The following is a 20,819-nucleotide window of genomic DNA, read 5'->3' as shown; positions in this document are numbered from 1 at the left end:
GAGGGGGATAACTCACATTTGTGGGTGCCTCTGGGTGATGCTGTGATGCTGGAACTCTGCAGCAAGAGGAAGATACTGGTACGCCTGTACAGGAGCCTTGCAAGCAGCTTTCTCTCTGCTTGATTTACAGCAGGCACGTCCAACAGGTAGACTGTGATCTACCAGTAGATCACTGGATGTCTGTGGTAGATCACTGCTAGATCACTGGCACCCCTAAAAAAAGCTCACCCAAAATTTTCCTCCTCCCTAAAAAAAGCTGAACTATGACCTGAAGCCCTAAACAAAAATGGGCCTCCCTTCCTCCTAAAAGAAGCTCAACAAGTTTGACCTAAACTCAAAAAAACAGGGCTTCCCTTCCTTAAAAAAACTCAACAGCTTTGACCTGAACCCCCCAAAAGGGGGTAGATCACTCCCAGTTTTAAACTCTGTGAGTAGATCAGAGTCTCTTGGGAGGTGGCCACCCCTGATTTACAGTATACAGATGCAGGAGAAGGGGCAGACTGGAACACCTCTGCTTTTTATAAACATCACTGTGTCTATCAAAAGCTACAGCCCCCCCCTTTTCTTATTCATTTCCTTTTAGCCTTGCAGAGCCACCTAGTCAATGCACCCTCATTAAATCGCCAATAGAACTCTTAATGCGATCCCTGAATGCTCATTAACAACTACCACTGAAGAACAATAGGGTGAATTGGTCAGCTATCAAACCTTGCCTGAAGGGATTTTCTGCTCCATTGTCTTAACTGCTTAAGTACCGGTAGCCACTTTGCTTTATTTATTTGATGTGTTTTTGTTACAGCTGTGTTCCCGCCCCCCCCCCAGCAAGTGGAGAGCTGCTCTCGTTAAAGCAAAGCCCTTTCCACTTCAGTTTTTGGAGGGGAAAAGTGCTGGTTATGGTCTGTAAAATACAATAAATTTTTGCTTCTAGGGGGGGGGGCAGCTGCCCCCTCCTGCCCCCCCTGCCTACACCCATGGAAGCGGCTTGGTCCTGAGTTGAGTTTCTCATCTGACCTGGGGTCACGGCAGCTGAGCGTTTTTCTGTCCCATTCAACCCAAAGGTTAAGAATGTAAGGAGAGGCCTGCTGGATCAGGCCAATGGCCCATCTAGTCCAGCATCCTGTTCTCACAGGGGCCGACCAAGATGCCTCAACGGGAAGAAAGCAAGCAGGATTTGAGCCCAGCATTAGCACCCTGGAGAGTAGCTACCGAGCCGGCTCCTCCACGAACTTGTCTCCCCTTCTTTAAAGCCATCTAGGCTAGTGGCCTAGTAGCCAAATCAGGAATAGTGTCTGTGGGGTGAGGTGGACGGCCAACGGCGACCCCTCTCTCCCATTTGACCAACCCGAATCAACGCAGGGCATGCATGCTGCACAGACTGAATGGGCTACCTTCAGCCATACTGTAGGCAAGACTCCAGAAAACACCACACACAGAGAGATTCTGTCCCTGTGGACAGAGGCAAATAGAATCAATCATGTATGTAGCTTTGCACTGCTCCCGGTATTGGACAATTCGTTCTAAGTTTATTAATTAGTTGGTTGTTAGTAGGTAGGGTGTGGCATTCAGACGAATGTAAGGCAGCCCCCTCAGGGAGGGGGATAAGATGGATATAAAAGGTAAATGTAAAGGTACCGCTGACCGTTAGGTCCAGTTGCAGACGACTCTGGGGTTGCGCGCTCATCTCGCTCTATAGGCCAAGGGAGCCGGCGTACAACTTCCAGGTCATGTGGCCAGCATGGCTAAGCCACTTCTGGTGAACCAGAGCAGTGCACGGAAATGCCATTTACCTTCCCGCCAGAGTGGTACCTATTTATCTACTTGCACTTTGATGTGCTTTTGAACTGCTAGAAGGGCAGGAGCAGGGACCAAGCAACAGGAGCTCACCCCGTCACGGGGATGGTGTTTCCTGCTTGGCAGGGGGTTGGACTGGATGGCCCTTGTGGTCTCTTCCAACTCTGATTCTATGAACTGCCGACCTTCTGATCGGCAAGCCCTAGGCTCTGTGGTTTAACTTTAGACCGTGGAGCCACCCACGTCCCTAAGATGAAGATAGCAGCCAGGTTCTAGCAACATGCAACGAGGATTCATGAATATTAATATGTTGTTGTTGTTTAGTCGTTTAGTCGTGTCCGACCCTTTGTGACCCCATGGACCACAGCACGCCAGGCACTCCTGTCTTGCACTGCCTCCCGCAGTTTGGTCAAACTCATGGAATATTAATATACAACTTAAGTATTAGATGCAGGTTTTTGATGAGTGATTTTATTGAGCTGAACCCTCTTGGAATCTTGTATATATGCCAATAAAGGTTTGAGAATTTGAACTGGATTTGCCCCGAGGGAGAGAGTTGCACAGTTTAACTATGTGCAATGTGAAGGAGTCCTTCTTTTTATCTGCTCTGAATCTTCCAGCCTTCCGCTTTGTTGGATGCCCACGAGATCAACACCAGGCAGGCAGCTCTGCCGCGGAGTCATAGTCCCTAACCTCCAGCGGGCACCGGGTTGGGGAAGCCCGTTCTGTAGCAAAAGCCTTGCTATGGAGATGGTGGGGAGATGCTTTGGAATTCTGCAGCATCCCTCTGATTGGCTGCCGGTGATGTCATCCCCTGGCCCACACCATTCAGGTTGACTTTACTGTTCCTTGATCACAATGGTAAAAATCTCTCCCCTGTTTCATTGAATGCAAAGTCAGATGCGGCCCTAGCAGAATTTGCAAAGGTTTTGCTGGCTCTCTGTCCCACCGCTTTATTATCATCAATGCAACAGAGTCATCACCCTTCTCCTGAAGACATGTTTCCTCCCCTAGGTCCCATGTTTGGTTACCAAAAGTTGCTTCCAGCCACAGTATACCTTACTGGGTCCATACTTTCAACCTGAATGGAACAGATTTTCTTTTTACTTTTTACTTTACTGCATATTTGCATCATGCTCTGTCATTGGTACACGGATGATGCCCAGCTCTGCCTCTCCATTGCACCTGAATCAGGTGCCAATCGTGCAATGGCTGGACCGGAGGCTGGAGGTGATAATGGGTTGGATGCAGATTCATCAACTGAGGCTAAACCCTGCCAAGATCGGGGCTCTCTGGGCTGGTGGTTCCAGGATTCGGGAATTGCTGACTGGTTTTAGATGGGGTAGCGCTCCCCCAGAATGAGCAGGTGTGTTTCTTTGTGGGGTGTTCTTCCTGGAGGTCCAAACAGGCAATTGCCATTAGATTTTGCTGTTATCATACAGCAAATGACTTGGGACACAAAGCATAGCTGCCAAGTCTCCCGTATTCCCCGGGAAATCCCTGTTTTTCCAACTGTTCCTAGCTGAAAAAACGGATTTTTTTGTTTTTTCCTGGTTTATTCTGGCGCGGCGGCCATTTTGGAACTGGGCAAAGCAGCATCAAAAGTCACTTCTGAGCATGCTCCGCCCAGTTCCAAAATGGCGGCAGCGCTACTTTCGGTCTGCTACTTCCGCCCGGTCCCTTATTTCTCTGACAGCAACTTGGCAGGTATGCACAAAGCAAGAGACTCTTAGTGACAGCCTTCGTCCTCTGGTAATGTGAACATACCTAGATGTTGCCCTCCATTGTGCCTGCTGGCTTGTAGCCCAGCAATATGTCGAATTTTTCAGCTTTCAAATTCCAAAGTGCTATAAAGTTGTAACGACTCAGGAACTCCAGAGATATTTTGGTTAAACAAATATCAATTAAATTTTCCTTGATAAGTAAAATGTGTGTAAAAATTATTGCCCTAGTATTTGCAGTTATATAATATCATGGCCACTGGTCCCATCACCTCCTGGCAAATAGAAGGGGAAGAAATGGAGGCAGTGAGAGATTTTACTTTCTTGGGCTCCTTGATCACTGCAGATGGTGACAGCAGTCACGAAATTAAAAGACGCCTGCTTCTTGGGAGAAAAGCAATGACAAACCTAGACAGCATCTTAAAAAGCAGAGACATCACCTTGCCACCAAAGGTCCGTATAGTTAAAGCTATGGTTTTCCCAGTAGTGATGTATGGAAGTGAGAGCTGGACCATAAAGAAGGCTGATCGCCGAAGAATTGATGCTTTTGAATTATGGTGCTGGAGGAGACTCTTGAGAGTCCCATGGACTGCAAGAAGATCAAACCTATCCATTCTGAAGGAAATCAGCCCTGAGTGCTCACTGGAAGGACAGATCGTGAAGCTGAGGCTCCAATATTTTGGCCACCTCATGAGAAGAGAAGACTCCCTGGAAAAGACCCTGATGTTGGGAAAGATTGAGGGCACTAGGAGAAGGGGACGACAGAGGACGAGATGTTTGGACAGTGTTCTCGAAGCTACGAACATGAGTTTGGCCAAACTGCGGGAGGCAGTGCAAGACAGGAGTGCCTGGCGTGCTATGGTCCATGGGGTCACGAAGAGTCGGACATGACTAAACGACTAAACAACAACAACATGTGCTCCACACCTCTGGAAACACAGCCTTACAAGGACCGGTTGAGGGAATCGGGTTTATTTAGCCTGGAAATGAAGAGTCTGAGAAGAGATAGGATGGCCATCTTCAAACATTTGACAGGCTGTCCCACGGAAGATGGAGCACGCTTGTTTTCTCCTGCTCTAGAGGGTAGGACTCGAACCCATGGCTTCAAGTTCCAAGAAAGGAGACTGAACATCAGGAAGAACTTTCTGACAGTAAGAGCAGTTCAACGCTAGAATGGACTCTCTCAGGAGGTTGTGGACTTTACTTCACAGGAAGTTTTTAAGCAGAGGTTGGATGACCATTTGTCATGGATGCTTGAGCTGAGATTCCTGCATTGCAGGGGGCTGGACTAATGACCCTTGGGTCCCTCCCAACTCCACAATTCTATGATTCTATGATGGAATATTGGGCTGGCTAGGCTGGTGAGCTCCAGGATCTGGGGGGAATTCCCATACAGTGGTACTTTGGTTTACAACCATAATCCGTTCCGGGGGTCCAGTTGTAAACCAAAACAGGTTGTAACCCAAGGGGCCTCAAAAAATAATAATATGGCTGTAATTCAAAAAAATGGGTTGTAATCCAAAAAAAAGGGACACACACTTCAGGGTTTGACGTGGTTGTAATCCAAAATGGTTGTAATTCGAAATGGTTGCAAACCAAGGTACCACTGTACATAAAACCCCTTCTTTATATCACGGCTGGATAAAAAGTCCACTAAACCGGGGTGGCTAAGCAATGTTGTTAGACTGCAGCTCCCATCATCGCTGGCCAGCACGTCCAATGGTCAAGGATTATGGGAGTTGGAGTCTAGCAATATCTGAAGTGCCACAAGTTAGCTCTGCCTGCCACAAAACCATCAAATTGCATTTCTTGGTACAGATAGTATTGATCTGATGTGCAGATATCTTTCCTATTCTAACTAATCCAAGAGGGTTCTGGAAGCTTCTCTGTGTGAATGAAACAAGCAGAAGGTTCAGCATGATGTTTGGGTTATTCCTTCCGAGAAGCTGAGTACAGCGAGCTTAAACTGGTTCTGTTATCTCTTTCTGTCAAGGTCCTGCCGACTATAAAAGTAAGGCCAGAAGGAGCCTGAGTTTCATTTTCTCTTTCTATCTCTCTTTCTTTCTGGTGTGGTGTTCCGTACACAGTATGCTTAGTGTTATTATAAATTATTGTAAGTTTAAGTCAAGTCTGTTGCAACTGGATTTCTTATGGACAGTGCCAATCCTGAACGTTTTGGATTTGTGACCATTATGCTCATCTGCCTTCAGTAGCAGTGAAGCTCTGGTAGATGAAATACAATTGCCTCTGGTCTATTTTGGGGGGAATGCTTCTCTGCTAACTATACGTTGGAATCTGCTCTGGATCAATACTGAGTAGAATTCAATAACAAAAACATGGATCGGAAATGTCAGGTCTGTTAGCCTTTCAATGCATAATCCATCTTTGAGAGCAGGGTCAGACTTTTAAACTACTCAGTATAAGAACATAAGGCGAGCCCTGATGGATCCGGCCAATGGCCCATCTAGACAAGCATCCTCTTCTCACAGTGGCCAACCAGATGTCTCTGGGAAACCCAAAAGCAGAATCCCACCACAAGGGCAGCTCTCCTCTCCTGAGGCTTCCAGCATCTGGTGTTCAGAAGCATTGCTCAGGAGGCAGAGCAGAGCTCAGAAACTCAGGCTTCTCCTCTGTGAATTTGTCTAACCCTCTTCCAAAGCCATCCAGGTTAGTGGCCATCCCTGCTTCCTGTGGCGGAGAGTTCCATAGTTTAACACAGCAAGCTTTTTCAGCAGGGGGCCAGTCCACTGTCCCTCAGACCTTGTGGGGAGCCGGACTATATATATATATTTGGCGGGGGGTGGTGGTGAACGAATTCCTATGTCCCATAAATAACCCAGAGATGCATTTTAAATAAAAGCACACATTCTACTCATGTAAAAACACCAGGCAGGCCCCACAAATAACCCAGAGATGCTTTTTAAATAAAAGGGCACATTCTACTCATGTAAGATCTGTATACCTGAAGGAGCGTCTCCACCCCCATCGTTCTGCCCGGACACTGAGATCCAGCACCGAGGGCCTTCTGGCGGTTCCCTCATTGCGAGAAGTGAGGTTACAGGGAACTAGACAGAGGGCCTTCTCGGTAGTGGCCCCCGTCCTGTGGAACGCCCTCCCAGCAGATGTCAAGGCAATAAGTAACTATTTTACTTTTAGAAGACTACTGAAGGCGGCCCTGTTTAGGGAAGTTTTTAATGTTTAATGCTGTTTAATGCTGTACTGTTTTAATATTCGGTTGGAAGCCACTCAGAGTATATGACATGTGGGGTATAAATAATAAATTATATTATTATTATTATTATTATTATTATTATTATTATAAAAACACGCTAATTCCTGGACCGTCCGCGGGCCGGATTTAGAAGGCGATTGGGCCGGATCCGGCCCCCGGGCCTTAGTTTGCCTACCCATGGTTTAACAAGTACTTTCTTTTATCTGTCCTGAAATCTTCCGACCATGAGTTGCAGCATTATGAAAGAGGGAGGAAAACCTTCTCGCCATCCACTTTCTCCACGCCATCCCTGATTTTATAAACTCACCTGAGCTCAACATTGAGAAAAGCTTCATGAGCCCAGGGACCACATCACCGGGTCAGCACACACCTTGGTCCACCCTTTATTACCTGTGTGTTTTCATGGCAACTCTGCCCTGCGGTTTCCCGGGTGACCCCATCCAGCTGCAGTGTAAACCCTCCCACCCAGTGAATCTCCCCCCCCCCTCCCCAGCACTAGTTGCCCTCGTTGTGATGTAAGGCTGAGTTTTGCCTCTTGAGCTGCTCGCCTAGAGTGAACCGAAGATCAAATCTGCTCTCAGCCGGACAGTAAGTGCTGCTCCGTACATACAGATCTTTGGTCCTTCCCCCCCCCCCGGAGCTTCTTGCATCATCTCAGTTCGTTAGCTTCTTGCATCATCTCAGTTCGTTAGGAAATGTGAAGTCACACAGTGCATCTACAACACAGATAAATTAAGAGCCACTCAGCAGTGGAACAGTCTCCCTCGGGAGGTGGTGGACACTCCTTCCTTGGAGTTCCCAAGCAGAGGTTGGATGGCCATCTGTTATGGATGCTTGAGCTGAGATTCCTGCATTACAAGGAGGTTGGACTAGAGGGCCCTTGGGGGTTCCTTCCAACTCTAGGATTCTATGATTCCAACTCTATGATTCTATGATTCTAAATAATGATGGAATCATTATTTTACCCTCTTGATTCCCACCAGCAGCAGCAGCAGCTCGCCAGCAGCATCCACATTGCAGATGGAGGAATCTGTCAATTTCATAGGAATTTCTCATAATACACACATTTTTGTTCGTGATTTTGCCAAAAAGGCACCTTTTTGTAAGAAATACAATCCATTTTGTAATAATAATAATAATAATAATAATAATAATAATATTTATACCCCGCCCATCTGGCTGGGTTTTGTATGTTTTCGTGAGTTTTTTGGCACACTCTCACCTAATATACACATCACTGTGCCCAAATTTTGTTTGGAGAACGGCATCGCAAGAATAGATTAGGAAAAATGAGGATTTCAACAGGTTTCGGTTGGTGTATAGCAGGCATCCCCAAACTTCGGCCCCCCACTGGGGAGCCAGTGTGGTGTAGTGGTTAAGAGCGGTAGACTCGTAATCTGGGGAACCGGGTTCGCGTCTCCGGTCCTCTACATGCAGCTGCTGGGTGACCTTGGGCTAGTCACACTTCTTTGAAGTCTCCCAGCCTCACTCACCTCACAGAGTGTTTGTTGTGGGGGAGGAGGGGAAAAGGAGATTGTTAGCCGCTTTGAGACTCCTTCGGGTAGTGATAAAGCGGGATATCAAATCCAAACATCTTCTTCTAGATGTTTTGGATTACAATTCCCATCATCCCTGACCACTGGTCCTGTTAGCTAGGGATCATGGGAGTTGTAGGCCAAAACATCTGGAGGGCTGCGGTTTGGGGATGCCTGGTGTATAGTTTCAGGAAGAGCAAATTGGGCTGGGTCATATTAAAATGCAAACGAAACGCGTTTTCTCCTTCATCCTTTGCATTCATAACTAGGACTGTGGGCTTTTTAAAATATTTGAGAAGCTCCTGTCCATATATGTTTGCTTAAGCTATAATAATGGGGTCTCTGAATGCCATAAGAACATTAGAAGAGTCTGCTGGATCAGGCCAGTGGCGCATTTAGTCCATCCTGTCCTCTCATTGGTCTCTTTTTGAGGAACCCGCAAGCGGGATCTGAGTACAAAAGCAATTCTCTCCCCTCCTGTGATTTCCAGCAGCTGGGATTCAGCTTCCAGCTGTAGAGGTAGATCATAACTATTGTGCCTAGCAGCCATTGGTAGCTTATCCTTCATGAATTTCTCCAGTCCTCTTTTAAAGCAATGACTGCCTCCAGTGGGGGTGAGTTCCATATGCACTTTGTCAACCCTAATAAGGAGGGGCCCCAAATGAAAAGCTCCAACAGGACAGCCCAGCTGCCTTGATGGCGCTGCGGTCTAAACCACTGAGCCTCTTGGACTTGCCGATCGGAAGGTCAGCGGTTCAAATCCCCGCGACGGGGTGAGCTCCCGTTGCTCTGTCCCAGCTAGCAGTTCGAAAGCATGCCAGAGCAAGTAGATAAATAGGTACTGCTGTGGCAGGAAGGTAAATGGCGTCTCCGTGCGCTCTGGTTTCCGTCACAGTGTCCCGTTGCGCCAGAAGTGGTTTTGTCCTGCTGGCCACATGACCCGGAAAACTGTCTGTGAACAAATGCCGGCTCCCTCGGCCTGAAAGCGAGACGAGCGCCGCAACTCCATAGTCGCCTTTGACTGGACTTTACCGTCCAGGGGTCCTTTACCTTTACCTTATCTTTTGTTTCTGTAAACGCGACCTGCGGCGTCCCTTTTTCCTGTCCCAGTTGCAGAATGGATTTGAGCAGCTACCTGGGAGACTATGAAGACGACATCTTCCGAGGATCTTCCCCCCTGGGGTGGGAAGATTCTGACATTTTTTTGGGTAGCCAGAGCGGGACAGACCTGAGCCAAGGGGACATCCAGGATGACACAACCGAGTCTATCACGGATGAAAGCGGGCCGCTGCTTCGATGCCTCAAGAAAATCTACCGGAAGGGGAAGAAGGAAAAGACGAGGCGACGAAAAACCATGACTTCAGGTAAAGCAAGGTCTCGGCAGCTCAGATTGCGTTGGAATTGTTGATGGGAGGAAAAATAAATACATATGAAAGCATAATTCCTAGATGCCAAGTTCCAGGTTTGGGGCTGGTGCTCTTTGGTGAGGGAATCCCAGCAGAGATTTAAAATATGCAGCAAAGTGAAATATGCAGCAATACCGGCTGCTAGGCCTTTAAAATATGCCTTTGTGAGTAACCAAACAGTCCCTGCTGCCCCAAAGCACAGGAAAAGACCACAATTTTGGTAAGTTTAAAATGGGTTTCCTTACAAACTCTTCAAAGGGCAGGTTCATGTGCTTTTTCACACATCCGTCAGAAAAGTTGCACAGGCAGTAAAACCTGGCTTAGTTACAGGGGTGAGCGTTCCCAAATTATTGGTATAGGAACTGAAGTGTGGCTTGCAAGAGCCATGTGGTCTGAGCTGCAGAAACCAGCTCAGTGCAGATGAGATCCGGGGCCGGATTTAGGTTTGATGCGTCCCCAAGCTACTGAAGGTAATGGGGCCCTTATATGTCCAGCTGTCAGCAACAAATTGTCACTGTTTTTGTGTTGAATATATGCTATATGGTAATTTATAGACCTAATAGGTATCTAAAGCCATTTGCACATAACAAAAATATGTATTTTATCAAAGCAATTTGTTTTTTATCTTATATTTTGGAAATGTACATCCAGTGTTTTTTCCTTTAAATTTTTTTGGGGCCTCCAAGAGAGTGGGGCCCTAAGCTACAGCTTGTTTAGCTTATACAGTCATACCTCAGTTTAAGTATGCTTCAGTTTGAGTACTTTCAGTTTAAGTACTCCGTGGACCTGTCTGGAACGGATTAATCCACTTTCCATTACTTTCAATGGGAATGTTTGCTTCAGGTTAAGTAGGCTTCAGGTTAAGTACAGACTTCCAGAACCAATTGTGTACTTAAACCGAGGTAAAGGTAAAGGTGAAGGGGCCCCTGACCATCAGGTCCAGTCGTGTCCGACTCTGGGGTTGTGGTGCTCATCTCGCTCTATAGGCCGAGGGAGCCGGCGTTTGTCCGCAGACAGCTTCCGGGTCATGTGGCCAGCATGACGAAGCCGCTTCTGGCAAACCAAAGCAGCCCACGGAAACGCCGTTTACCTTCCCGCTGTAGTGGTACCTATTTATCTACTTGCTCTTTGACGTGCTTTCGAACTGCTAGGTGGGCAGGAGCTGGGTCTGAGCAACGGGAGCTCACCCCGTTGCAGGGATTCGAACCGCCGACCTTCTGATCAGCAAGCCCTAGACTCTGTGCTTTAACTCCGTGATTATGTACCACTGTACATAAATCTGGCACTGGTCAGACCTCCTCCTTGTCTGATAGACTGGCATCAGACAGCACCCCAAGTTCTAAATTCTACTGTGTTCCCCCTTTTTTTAAGACACCGTCTTATAACTTTTTTTCCTCACAAAAACACAGAGTGGCTTACTTTCAGTGGGATGTCTTATTTTTTTATTACCGGTATGGTTTTTATGGCTCAGGGCGCTGCTGGGCTCTCTTGAGTGTTCAGCGCTGCAGCAGCCACCAGTTTCAGGTGGCGGGGCAGCAGGCGTCCTTGGCCGGGCCAGATGGAGGCCGCTGGCTCAGGCGCTCTGCCCACCGCTGCAGGGCGCTCCAAGCTCCTTGGCCGGGCCAGGCAAGGAAGAAGCAGTGAGCCCAGCGGTGGTGGCAAGCACGGAAGCGGCAGGGACGGCGGTGGACGAGAAGGCGGAGCGCGGGGATGCAGCCAGCAAGGTGGGAGCGCGATCAGCTGTTAAGCGGAGCTCTTGGAGCGCTGCTTCACAGCTGATCGCGCTCCTGCAGTGCCGGCCGCATGGAGTGACTCTGTGAGTGGAGGTGCCTGTGGGGGTTGGTTTCCGCGGCGCGGAAGTATGGCTTATTTTCGGGGTATGTCTTTATATTTATCAAATGCTTAAAAACCCTGCCATGGCTTACTTTATGACTACGTATTTTAAAAAAGGGGAAACAGGGTATATGACATGCACGCACAGAAGTTGAGGAAAGCTTTCATGGATCCTGCAGGTCAAGGCTGGGGGATCTTTTGCAGACTGAGGGCAGCCCTCCCTTCTGGGGGCCACTTGCCATTGGTGGGTGGGGCCAGAGGCAAAAGTGGGTGGGGCCAGAGGCAAAAGTGGGCGGGGCAATGAACAAGATGCTTAGCTTTGCAACACAGGCTGATTTCACCCCTTTCCATGGGGTCACAAAGAGTCGGACACGACTAAACGACTAAACAACAATAACATTCTCCATGCAGGACACCCTGAATCCCCATTAGGAGAGTAACTGGTTTCTCTTTTCTCTCTTCTCCCCTGGCGCTTTTAGTCCCTGATCTCTCTGCCATGGCGACCATCTGGGAAGAAAGCGAGAACCCTGGTTCTGCTCAGGAACCTGAGCTTCTGCTGAACTCCTGGAGGAGTACCATAGATTACTTCAATAGTAAAAAAGAGGTAGGGGGGCACAACTTAGGACCAGACTACCTAATGGACCGTCCTGTGCCATACGAGCCTGCCCAGGCTCCAAGGTGTTTATGGGAGGCAGGAGGCAGGGCAACAAAGAGGGATTCTGCTAGAGGGGGTAGAACGGATTCCTGCAGGACGTGGTGGGCTCTCCTTCCTTGGATTGTTTTTAAGCAGAGTTTGGATGGCCACCTGTCAATGGATGCTTTAGCTGTGATTCCAGCATTGCAGGGGGTTGGACTAGATGACTCTCGGGGTCCCTTTTTACTTTTTAACCATTACCTTTTATATGTCCTTAGCTGTGTATATTTTACCTCTGTTCTTTTAATTTGTGTAAGCTGCCTTGAGTCCTGGACTGGGGAAAAGGTGAGATATAAATAACAACCATAGAATAACAAAATCTTATTATTTATACCCCGCCCATCTAGCTGGGTTTCCCCAGCCACTCTGGGCGGCTCCCAACAGAACACCAATAACAGTAATAAAAAGGCGACAAAACATCAAACATTAAAAACTTCCCTAAACAGGGCTGCCTTCAGATGTCTTCTAAAAGTCAGGTCGTTGTTTATTTCCTTGATATCTGACGGGAGGGTGTTCCACAGGGCGGGTGCCACCACTGAGAAGGCCCTCTGCCTGGTTCCCTGTAACCTCACTTCTTGCAGGCAGGGAACCGCCAGAAGGCTCTCGGTGCTGGATCTCAGTGTGTGGTCTGGATGAAGGGAGTGGAGACGCTCCTTCTCTCTCTCTCTCTCTCTCTCTCTCTCTCTCTCTCTCTCTCTCTCTCTCTCTCTCTCTCTCTCTCCCTCCCTCCCTCCCTCCCTCCCTCCCTCCCTCCCTCCCTCCTTCCCTGGAAACCACAATGTAGGGCATGGGTAGACAAACTAAGGCCCAGGGGCCGGATCCAGCCCAATCGCCTTCTAAATCCGACCCGTGGATGGTCCGGGAATCAGCGTATTTTTACATGAGTAGAATGTTCAAGGGCGTACCCACCACGGGGCAAGTTAGGGCAGCTGCCCTACTCTAGAAGCAGGGCTGGTGGGCAGAGGCGGAGCACAGCCCGGCGGAGCGCGAGTTCGCCATTCCCGCCGCGCCGCGCCGCACCCTCCCTCCAGCTCCCCGGCGCGCCCTCAGGCAAGGCCAAGCGCGGCGGGGAACCAGGGACCGCGGCGCGGTGGGCGGGAACGCCGAACTCGCGCTCCGCTGGGCTGGGCTCCGCCTCCGCCCACCAGCCCTGCTTCCAGGGAGGGGCACAGCCCGGCGGAGCGCGAGTTCGCTGTTCCCGCCCACTTTGTGGCCCCTCCCCTTCCGTGCCTTGGCCCCTCCCCTTGCCCCCCCCCTAGTTTTGATCCTGGGTACGCCCATGAGAATGTTGCCTTTTATTTAAAATGCATCTCTGGGTTATTTGTGGGGCGTAGAAATTTGTTCATTGTTATTTTTCAAAATATAGTCTGGCCCCTCACAAGGTCTGAGGGACAGTCGATCGGCCCCCTGCTGAAAAAGTTTGCTGACCCCTGACGTAGGGTTATCAACTGAAAGCCTAAGCATCCAATCCGGCCTCCAGGGGGCTCCCCTTCCGACCCCCATTCTGGATCCAAAGGATCCCCCAGATATCTTTATACACTGTCTACATTCTCCTCCATGGGTACAGGACAACGAGAGGCAGTGTGGTGTAGTGGTTAGTGTCGGACGAGGACATGGGAAACCAGGGTTCGAATCCCCACTGGGCCATGAAGCTCACTGGGGAGTTGACCTCTGGGCCTATCACTGCCTCTTTCAGGTTGGCCTCCTTCACAAGGTTGTTGTGGGGCTTAAATGAGCAGACAGAGGGACAACCATGTGCTCCACCTCAAGCTCCCTGGAGAGAGAAAAGGCGGGATATATCTGCAATAAATCAATAATAATAATGAATACTTCTCTCTCACACACCCACACCCAATTTCCTTTAGGAAGATGTCATGAAGAAAAGTTTTTTCAGGTTCCTATCCATCCTCAGCAAGACAATCAACTGGAGCAACATGACTGATTTTTTTATGGATAACTTTACGTCCGATGTTGTGGGAGTCTTAACAGTGAGTTTCTCTATTTGCTTGTTTGCCTGCTTTCAATCTGATCCCGCTCTTGAAAATACTTCCTCAACCCTTCCTTCTTTCCCGTACATGCAGAGCCCTTCCTTGTACCTGAACTGGAGATAAGGTTTCCCCCTTTTACCAATCTTGTGGTCAGGCCACACTCTGACCTCACTGTTGATGAGCTTTGCAGGATTTCTACCTCACTCACTCACTGAGGATATCTCACTTGGGGTGATTCCCCCACCCCCACCCCACTTCTCGTTTACAGGAGATGATTAAGAGAGATTTTCCAGAATCCAGCGTTGTCTGTCTTCATGCTATGGCCACCGTTATTGACTTGAGGTAGATTCAATTCCTTAGCTCACTTCCTGGTTGACTTCTAACTCCTGACCCACTGTGGCAACGCAACTGCGTTTAAGCTTTCCGCTGTGCAAAAGGAATCTGTTTTACGCTTGTGGTCAAGGGTTCCAAATGAAGTGGCGCCTCATAGATTAGGAGGAGATAACATGGCACCTCCAACATGGCCCCAGCTGATATCATTGGACCTCCAACTCCTATCAGCCCCAGCAATCATAGCCAATGGCCAGGGGATTATGGGAATTGTAGTCCAAAACATTTGTAGGCTCCACATTGATGAAGGCTGCCCAAAATGGTCTAGGCCAGGCATCCCCAAACTTCGGCCCTCCAGATGTTTTGGACTACAATTCCCATCTTCCCCGACCACTGGTCCTGTTAGCTAGGGATCATGGGAGTTGTAGGCCAAAACATCTGGAGGGCCGCAGTTTGGGGATGCCTGGTCTAGGCCCAGCACAGTATCTAAATTCTTCCACTCGAACCTATCCCTCAGTAAATATGTTCTTCAGAGACCTGTCTTCTAATTTCCCTGCCTTCTGAGGTCTAGCAGGAAGCTGCTGGAGAAGAGGGCCTTCTCTGTGGTGGCACCCAAATGACGGAAAACTCTCCGCTGAGAAGTTTGCTTGGTAACATCTCTACCATCCTTTGGGCACCAAGCGCTGCCCGTCTTGTTATCATGGGCTTTTAATGGTAGAGGAGATCTTTTAATGTCCTTCTGTATTACCCTGTTGCTCAGGACTCTGTAGTTCCTTTTTCTAGGAAAAAAGGATGCCATGAACGCTTCCCTTGTTCTCTTGTCCTGCAACTATGTATGCCAACTAACTAATCAGTTGTAATCCTTTATTGTTTCTATAATAATAATTATTTATTATTTATACCCCGCCTATCTGGCGGGGTTTCCCAGCCACACTGGACAGCTCCCAACAGAACACTAAAACACAATAAAACATCATACATTAAAAACTTCCCCAAACAGGGCTGCCTTCAGATGTCTTCTAAAAGTCAGATAGTTGTTTATTTCCTTGACATCTGATGAGAGGGTGTTCCACAGGGTGGGCGCCACCACCGAGAAGGCCCTCTGCCTGGTTCCCTACAACCTCACTACTCACAGGGAGGGAACCGCCAGAAGGCCCTCGGAGCTGGACCAGAACAATGGGGTTGGAGATACTCCTTCAGGTATACTGGGCCGAGGCTTGTTGAGGGCTTTCAAGATCAGCACCAACACTTTGAATTGTGCTCGGAAACGCACTGGGAGCCTTTCTGTATTATTGTCCTAAAATTACAAATTTAAAGAAGAACAAAAGGGTCAAACCATGACATCACAGGTTGAAAGGCTGAGCTGAAATCTTAAAGTAACATGAGCAAGCCATTCCCCAGCTATACGCCCGCCAGAATTTTCAGACTCCATCTTGCATCATCCCCTGCTCGCAAAATGCCATTCTCTGATTTCCGTTTCTTCCACCAGCAAGGCGAACGTCACAAAAACGATGGGGTCCTACAAGAAGGGAATATTGCTCCGCACATTTTTCAAGAGCGTCTTTGCCCTTTCACCTCTGAAGGCGGGGCAAGAGGAAGGAATGGCCGATACTGCCAATGCCCAGTACACAAAGGTAGTTTTTGTCTTCCTCTCTGGCTTAGAACTTAGTCCAGCATCCTGTTGTCTCAGTGGCCAAACAGATGCTTCAATGGGAATCTTGCAAGCACAAGTGTGGTACCCACGCTCTCCTCCATGAATGGGTCCAATCCCCTTGGGGTGGCTATAACTGTCGCCTATGTCAGCGAGTCACATAGTTTAACTATCATAAAACCATAGAAGTGCAGACTAACTTACAATAAGAAAAAACCTTAACACTAAGCATACCGTACTGTGTACGGAACACCACACCAGAAAGAAAGAGAGATAGAAAGAGATAGAGAAAATGAAACCCAGGCTCCATCTGGCCTTAATTTTATAGTCGGCATGACCCTGACAGAAAGAGATAACAGAACCAATTTAAGCCCGCTGTACTCAGCTTCTCAGAAGGAATAACCCAAACATCATGCTGAACCTTCTGCTTGTTTCTTTCACACAGAGAAGCTTCCGGAACCCTCTTGGATTAGTTAGAATAGGAAAGATCTCTGCACATCAGATCAAGACTATCTGTACCAAGAAATGCAATTTGATGGTTTTGCGGCAGGCACAGCTAACCTGTGGCACTTCAGATATTGCTGGACTCCAACTCCCATCATCCTTGACCATTGGACGTGCTGGCTAGGGATGATGGGAGCTGCAGTCTAACAACATTGCTTCGCCACCCCGGTTTAGTGGACTTTTTATCCAGCCGTGGTATAAAGAAGGGGTTTTATGTATGGGAATCCCCCCAGATCCTGGAGCTCACCAGCCTGGCCAGCCCAATAGTCCATCATAGAATTGTAAAGTTGGAAGGGACCCGAGGGTCTTCTAGTCCAACCCCCTGTAATGCTACAGGGATCGACCCTGCAATCTTGGCGTTCTCAGCACCGTGTTGGTAACCAACTGAGCTATTCAGGCATTATGTTTGCTGCATGAAGGAATGTTGACTTTTGTCTTTCCTGAATCTTCCAATGTTCAGCTTCATTGAATGTCCACAATTTCTAGTGTTACAGATCTATCTATCATCTATCTATATCTATCTATCTATCTATCTATCTATCTATCTATCTATCTATCTATCTATCTATCTATCATCTATCTATCTATCTCTATCTACCTATCTATCCATCTACAGTATCTATATCATCTCTGTTCCCACACTGCTCCAGTGGGAAGTTTGTGGCTTTGATCCTGACAAGGAACTAATCCACACTTCCAGCTCAGCCAGTAGAGCACGAAACTCTTCATCTCATCGGTCATGGGTTCGAGCCGCACATTGGGCAAAATATTCCTGCATTGCTCTATAGACCAAGGGAGCCAGCGTTTGTCCGCAGACAGCTTCCGGGTCATGTGGCCAGCAGGACTAAGCCGCTTCTGGCGAACCAGAGCAGCGCACGGAAATGCCGTTTACCTTCCCGCTGGAGCAGTACCCATTTATCTACTTGCACTTTGACGTGCTTTCGAACTGCTAGGTTGGCAGGAGCTGGGGCTGAGCAAAGGAAGCTCACCCCGTTGTGGGAATCCAAACTGCCTACCTTCTAATCCAGGGGTTCCCCAAACCAAGGCCCAGGGGCCGGATGCGGCCCAATTGCCTTCTAAATCCGGCCCGCGGACAGTCTGGGAAACAGCATGTTTTTACATGAGTAGAATGTGTCCTTTTATTTAAAACGCATCTCTGGGTTATTTGTGGGCATAGGAATTCGTTCATTTTCCCCCCTTCAGATTATAGTCCGGCCCCCCACAAGGTCTGAGGGACAGTGGACCGGCCCCCTGCTGAAAAGGTTTGCTGACCCCTGTTAAATTGGCAAGCCCAAGGCTCAGTGGTTTAGACCACAGTGCCACCCGCGTCGACCCTTGTGGTCCTGAGCAGTAATCTGGGCACTTAGCTCTCCTTGTTTCCAAGGTCATCCTTTCCCGGGCCCTTGGTGAATTTGCCCCCTTCAACATTCCCCCAGAACCTCTTCATCAGAACATACCAGACCTTCAGTGAGATGCTCCAGCAGCTGATGGTGGAGAACCCAGTTCCTTCGGAGCTGGAGAGGATCTTGCAGGTAAGAAGAAAGGAGCACAGAGGCTGGGAGGGAGGTGAGAGTTTTAAGGAAGGATTGAGGACAGGGTGGAGGGTGGTCAAATAATTAATTAATTAATTAATAATAATAATAATAATATATTTATTTATTTATATCCCGCCCATCTGGCTAGGTTTATTCTGGGCAGCTTAAAAACACGATAAAACATCAAACATTAAAAACTTCCCTAAACAGGGCTGCCTTCAGATGTCTTCTAAAAGTCAGATAGTTGTTTATTTCCTTGACATCTGCTGGGAGGGCGTTCCACAGGGTGGGTGCCACCACCGAGAAGGCCCTCTGCCTGGTTCCCTGTAACTTTGCTTCTCACAGGGAGGGAACCGCCAGAAGGCCCTCGGCGCTGGACCTCAGTGTCCAGGCTGAACGATGGGGGTGGAGATGCTCTTTCAGGTATACTGGACCGAGGCTGTTGAGGGCTTTCATGGTCAGCACCAACACTTTGAATTGTGCTCGGAAACGTACTGGGAGCCAATTTAGGTCTTTCAGGACCGGTGTAGCCCCACATAGAGTGCATTGCAGTAGTCCAAGCGGGAGATAACCAGAGCATGCACCACTCTGGCAAGAATATCTGTGGGCAGGGAGGGTCTCATCCTGCGTACCAGATTGAGCTGGTAGACAGCTGCCCTGGACGCAGAATTGACCTGCGCCTCCATGGACAGCAACTTCAGACTGCCAGGATTCAATCTTATTGCCAATGGGTTTGGTTGCTAGCTAAGTTGGAGATCCAGCTCAACCTCTATTTCTTTTATATATGCAGTGCCTTCTCTACCTAGAGAATTTTTATGGGCACACAGTCAAAATGTTACATATTTCTCATGGACACTGACCCTAGAGTGCTCTGCACTTTCTGGCACTTTGGGAAGACAAGCGAATGGCTGCAGATTTTTCTCTCTCTGTTTCGTTTTCCCTCCCCAACAGCTGATGGCTCCTTGGCTCCAGTCCTCAGAGGCCGACCTGCGAGAGAGGGCTATATGGACCAGTGCGTCGCTGCTCAACTTTGTGGCCAGCAAATTGCAGCTGGATGTGAGTAGACTGTGAAATAGCCAACTGAGCTATGTAACAAACTCTTAACTTGCCTTTCCTCTAAAGCAGGCACCCCCAAACTCGGCCCTCCAGATGTTTTGGGACTACAACTCCCATCATCCCTAGCTAACAGGACCGGTGGTCAGGGATGATGGGAATTGTAGTCCCCAAACAGCTGGAGGGTCGAGTTTGGGGGTGCCTGCTATAAGTCCCAAACGCTGCAAGCTTTCCTCGTAAGGGAGCCTCTCTGCCCCCTTGATTATTTGGGTCGCTCTTTTTTGAACTCGTGGTGCTCCCTGAGGCTCCTTCCTCGTGCTCAGCACTGCTGTGCCCCCTTTCCTCCGCCAGACGCTGTCCAAATTCTCCCGGCTGGGCCACCTCGTCGCGGTGCTGGGGATCTGCTGCGGAGACTCTGTCAAGTCCATCAGCTCCAAGGCAGCCAAGGGCGTCCACCTCCTCCTGGCGATCGTGCTTGGCCAGAAAAGTAAGAGACGGGCGGCGAAGCCACCCTTGAGCATGTGCAGAGTGCGAGGGGGGCCGTAGCTCAGCGGCAGAGCCTCTGCCTCACAAGCAGAAGGTTCCAGGTTTAGTCCCTGCCATCTCCTGCCTGAAATCTTGGAGAACGGCTGCCAGTCATTGTAGGCAACACACCCTCCTTCCTTTCCCCTTTCATCCCATCATCCCAGGGCCAGCTCACCCATGAGGCAGGCTGAACCAATGGCCATAGGGTGGCCAGCTCAGAACCACTGGGAAGGATGTCAGACCCCAGTGGGAAGGGGGGATTATTGGTTTGGTTTTGTTCTTATTTTTATTATTTTTTCATATTGTAATTTTATGTTGCGAACCACCCTGAGATCTACAGATGAAGGGCAGTAAATTATTATTATTATTATTATTATTATTATTATTATTATTATTATTATTATTATTATTATATTACTACCACCATATTATTATCACCACCACCACCACCATATTATTATTATTATTATTATTATTATTATTATTATTACCATCATTTATTGTTAATTATTAATTGTTATTGTTACAGGTAGGTAGCCGTGTTGGTCTGGATCGAAGTAAAATAAAAAAAAAATTCCTTCAGTAGCACCTTAAAGACCAACTAAGTACCAAAATAAAATACCAAAATAAAAACTTAGTTGGTCTTTAAGGTGCTACTGAAGGAATTTTTTTTTATTAATTGTTATTGTTATTGTTATCATCATCATCATCATTTATGGTATTATTATTATTATTATTATTATTATTATTATTATTATTATTATTATTATTCCCCACCCATCTGCAAGCAGCCACTCTGGGCGGCTTCCAACAGATTACACAAAAACACAACAAAACATCAAGCAATGAAATCTTCCTGATACAAGATGTCTTTGGAAAGCCTTGCATGTGTTGTTTGTTTCATTGCTATATATTTACTTACTGATTTCATTTCGTAACTTTTTTTTTAAAAAAAAATCAAGCGGATTACAAAAAGATTTTTAAAAAGCAAGAAAAAAATCGGAATACCTTAAAAAACACA

The 20,819-nt window shown here is 48.0% G+C and overlaps 1 protein-coding gene across 1 annotated transcript in view; it reads left to right on the top strand.

The window, feature by feature from the left end:
• Positions 1-9,396: 9,396 nt before the first annotated feature.
• The window catches only part of LOC148686067 (maestro heat-like repeat-containing protein family member 7), a 36,668-nt gene continuing 25,245 nt past the window's right edge, over positions 9,397-20,819 (top strand). The window contains exons 1-8 of the mRNA XM_088668464.1: positions 9,397-9,643; positions 11,998-12,122; positions 14,078-14,200; positions 14,469-14,542; positions 16,020-16,164; positions 18,122-18,217; positions 19,172-19,276; positions 19,625-19,760. Coding sequence (XP_088524590.1) covers positions 9,397-9,643; positions 11,998-12,122; positions 14,078-14,200; positions 14,469-14,542; positions 16,020-16,164; positions 18,122-18,217; positions 19,172-19,276; positions 19,625-19,760 — 1,051 coding nt within the window. The remainder of the gene's footprint in view (positions 9,644-11,997; positions 12,123-14,077; positions 14,201-14,468; positions 14,543-16,019; positions 16,165-18,121; positions 18,218-19,171; positions 19,277-19,624; positions 19,761-20,819) is intronic.

Source organism: Zootoca vivipara, chromosome 4 (genome assembly GCF_965207765.1).
Source record: "Zootoca vivipara chromosome 4, rZooViv2.hap1.1, whole genome shotgun sequence".
Classification (NCBI taxonomy): Eukaryota; Metazoa; Chordata; class Lepidosauria; order Squamata; family Lacertidae; genus Zootoca; species Zootoca vivipara.
This window is presented reverse-complemented; position numbering and strand designations above follow the sequence as displayed.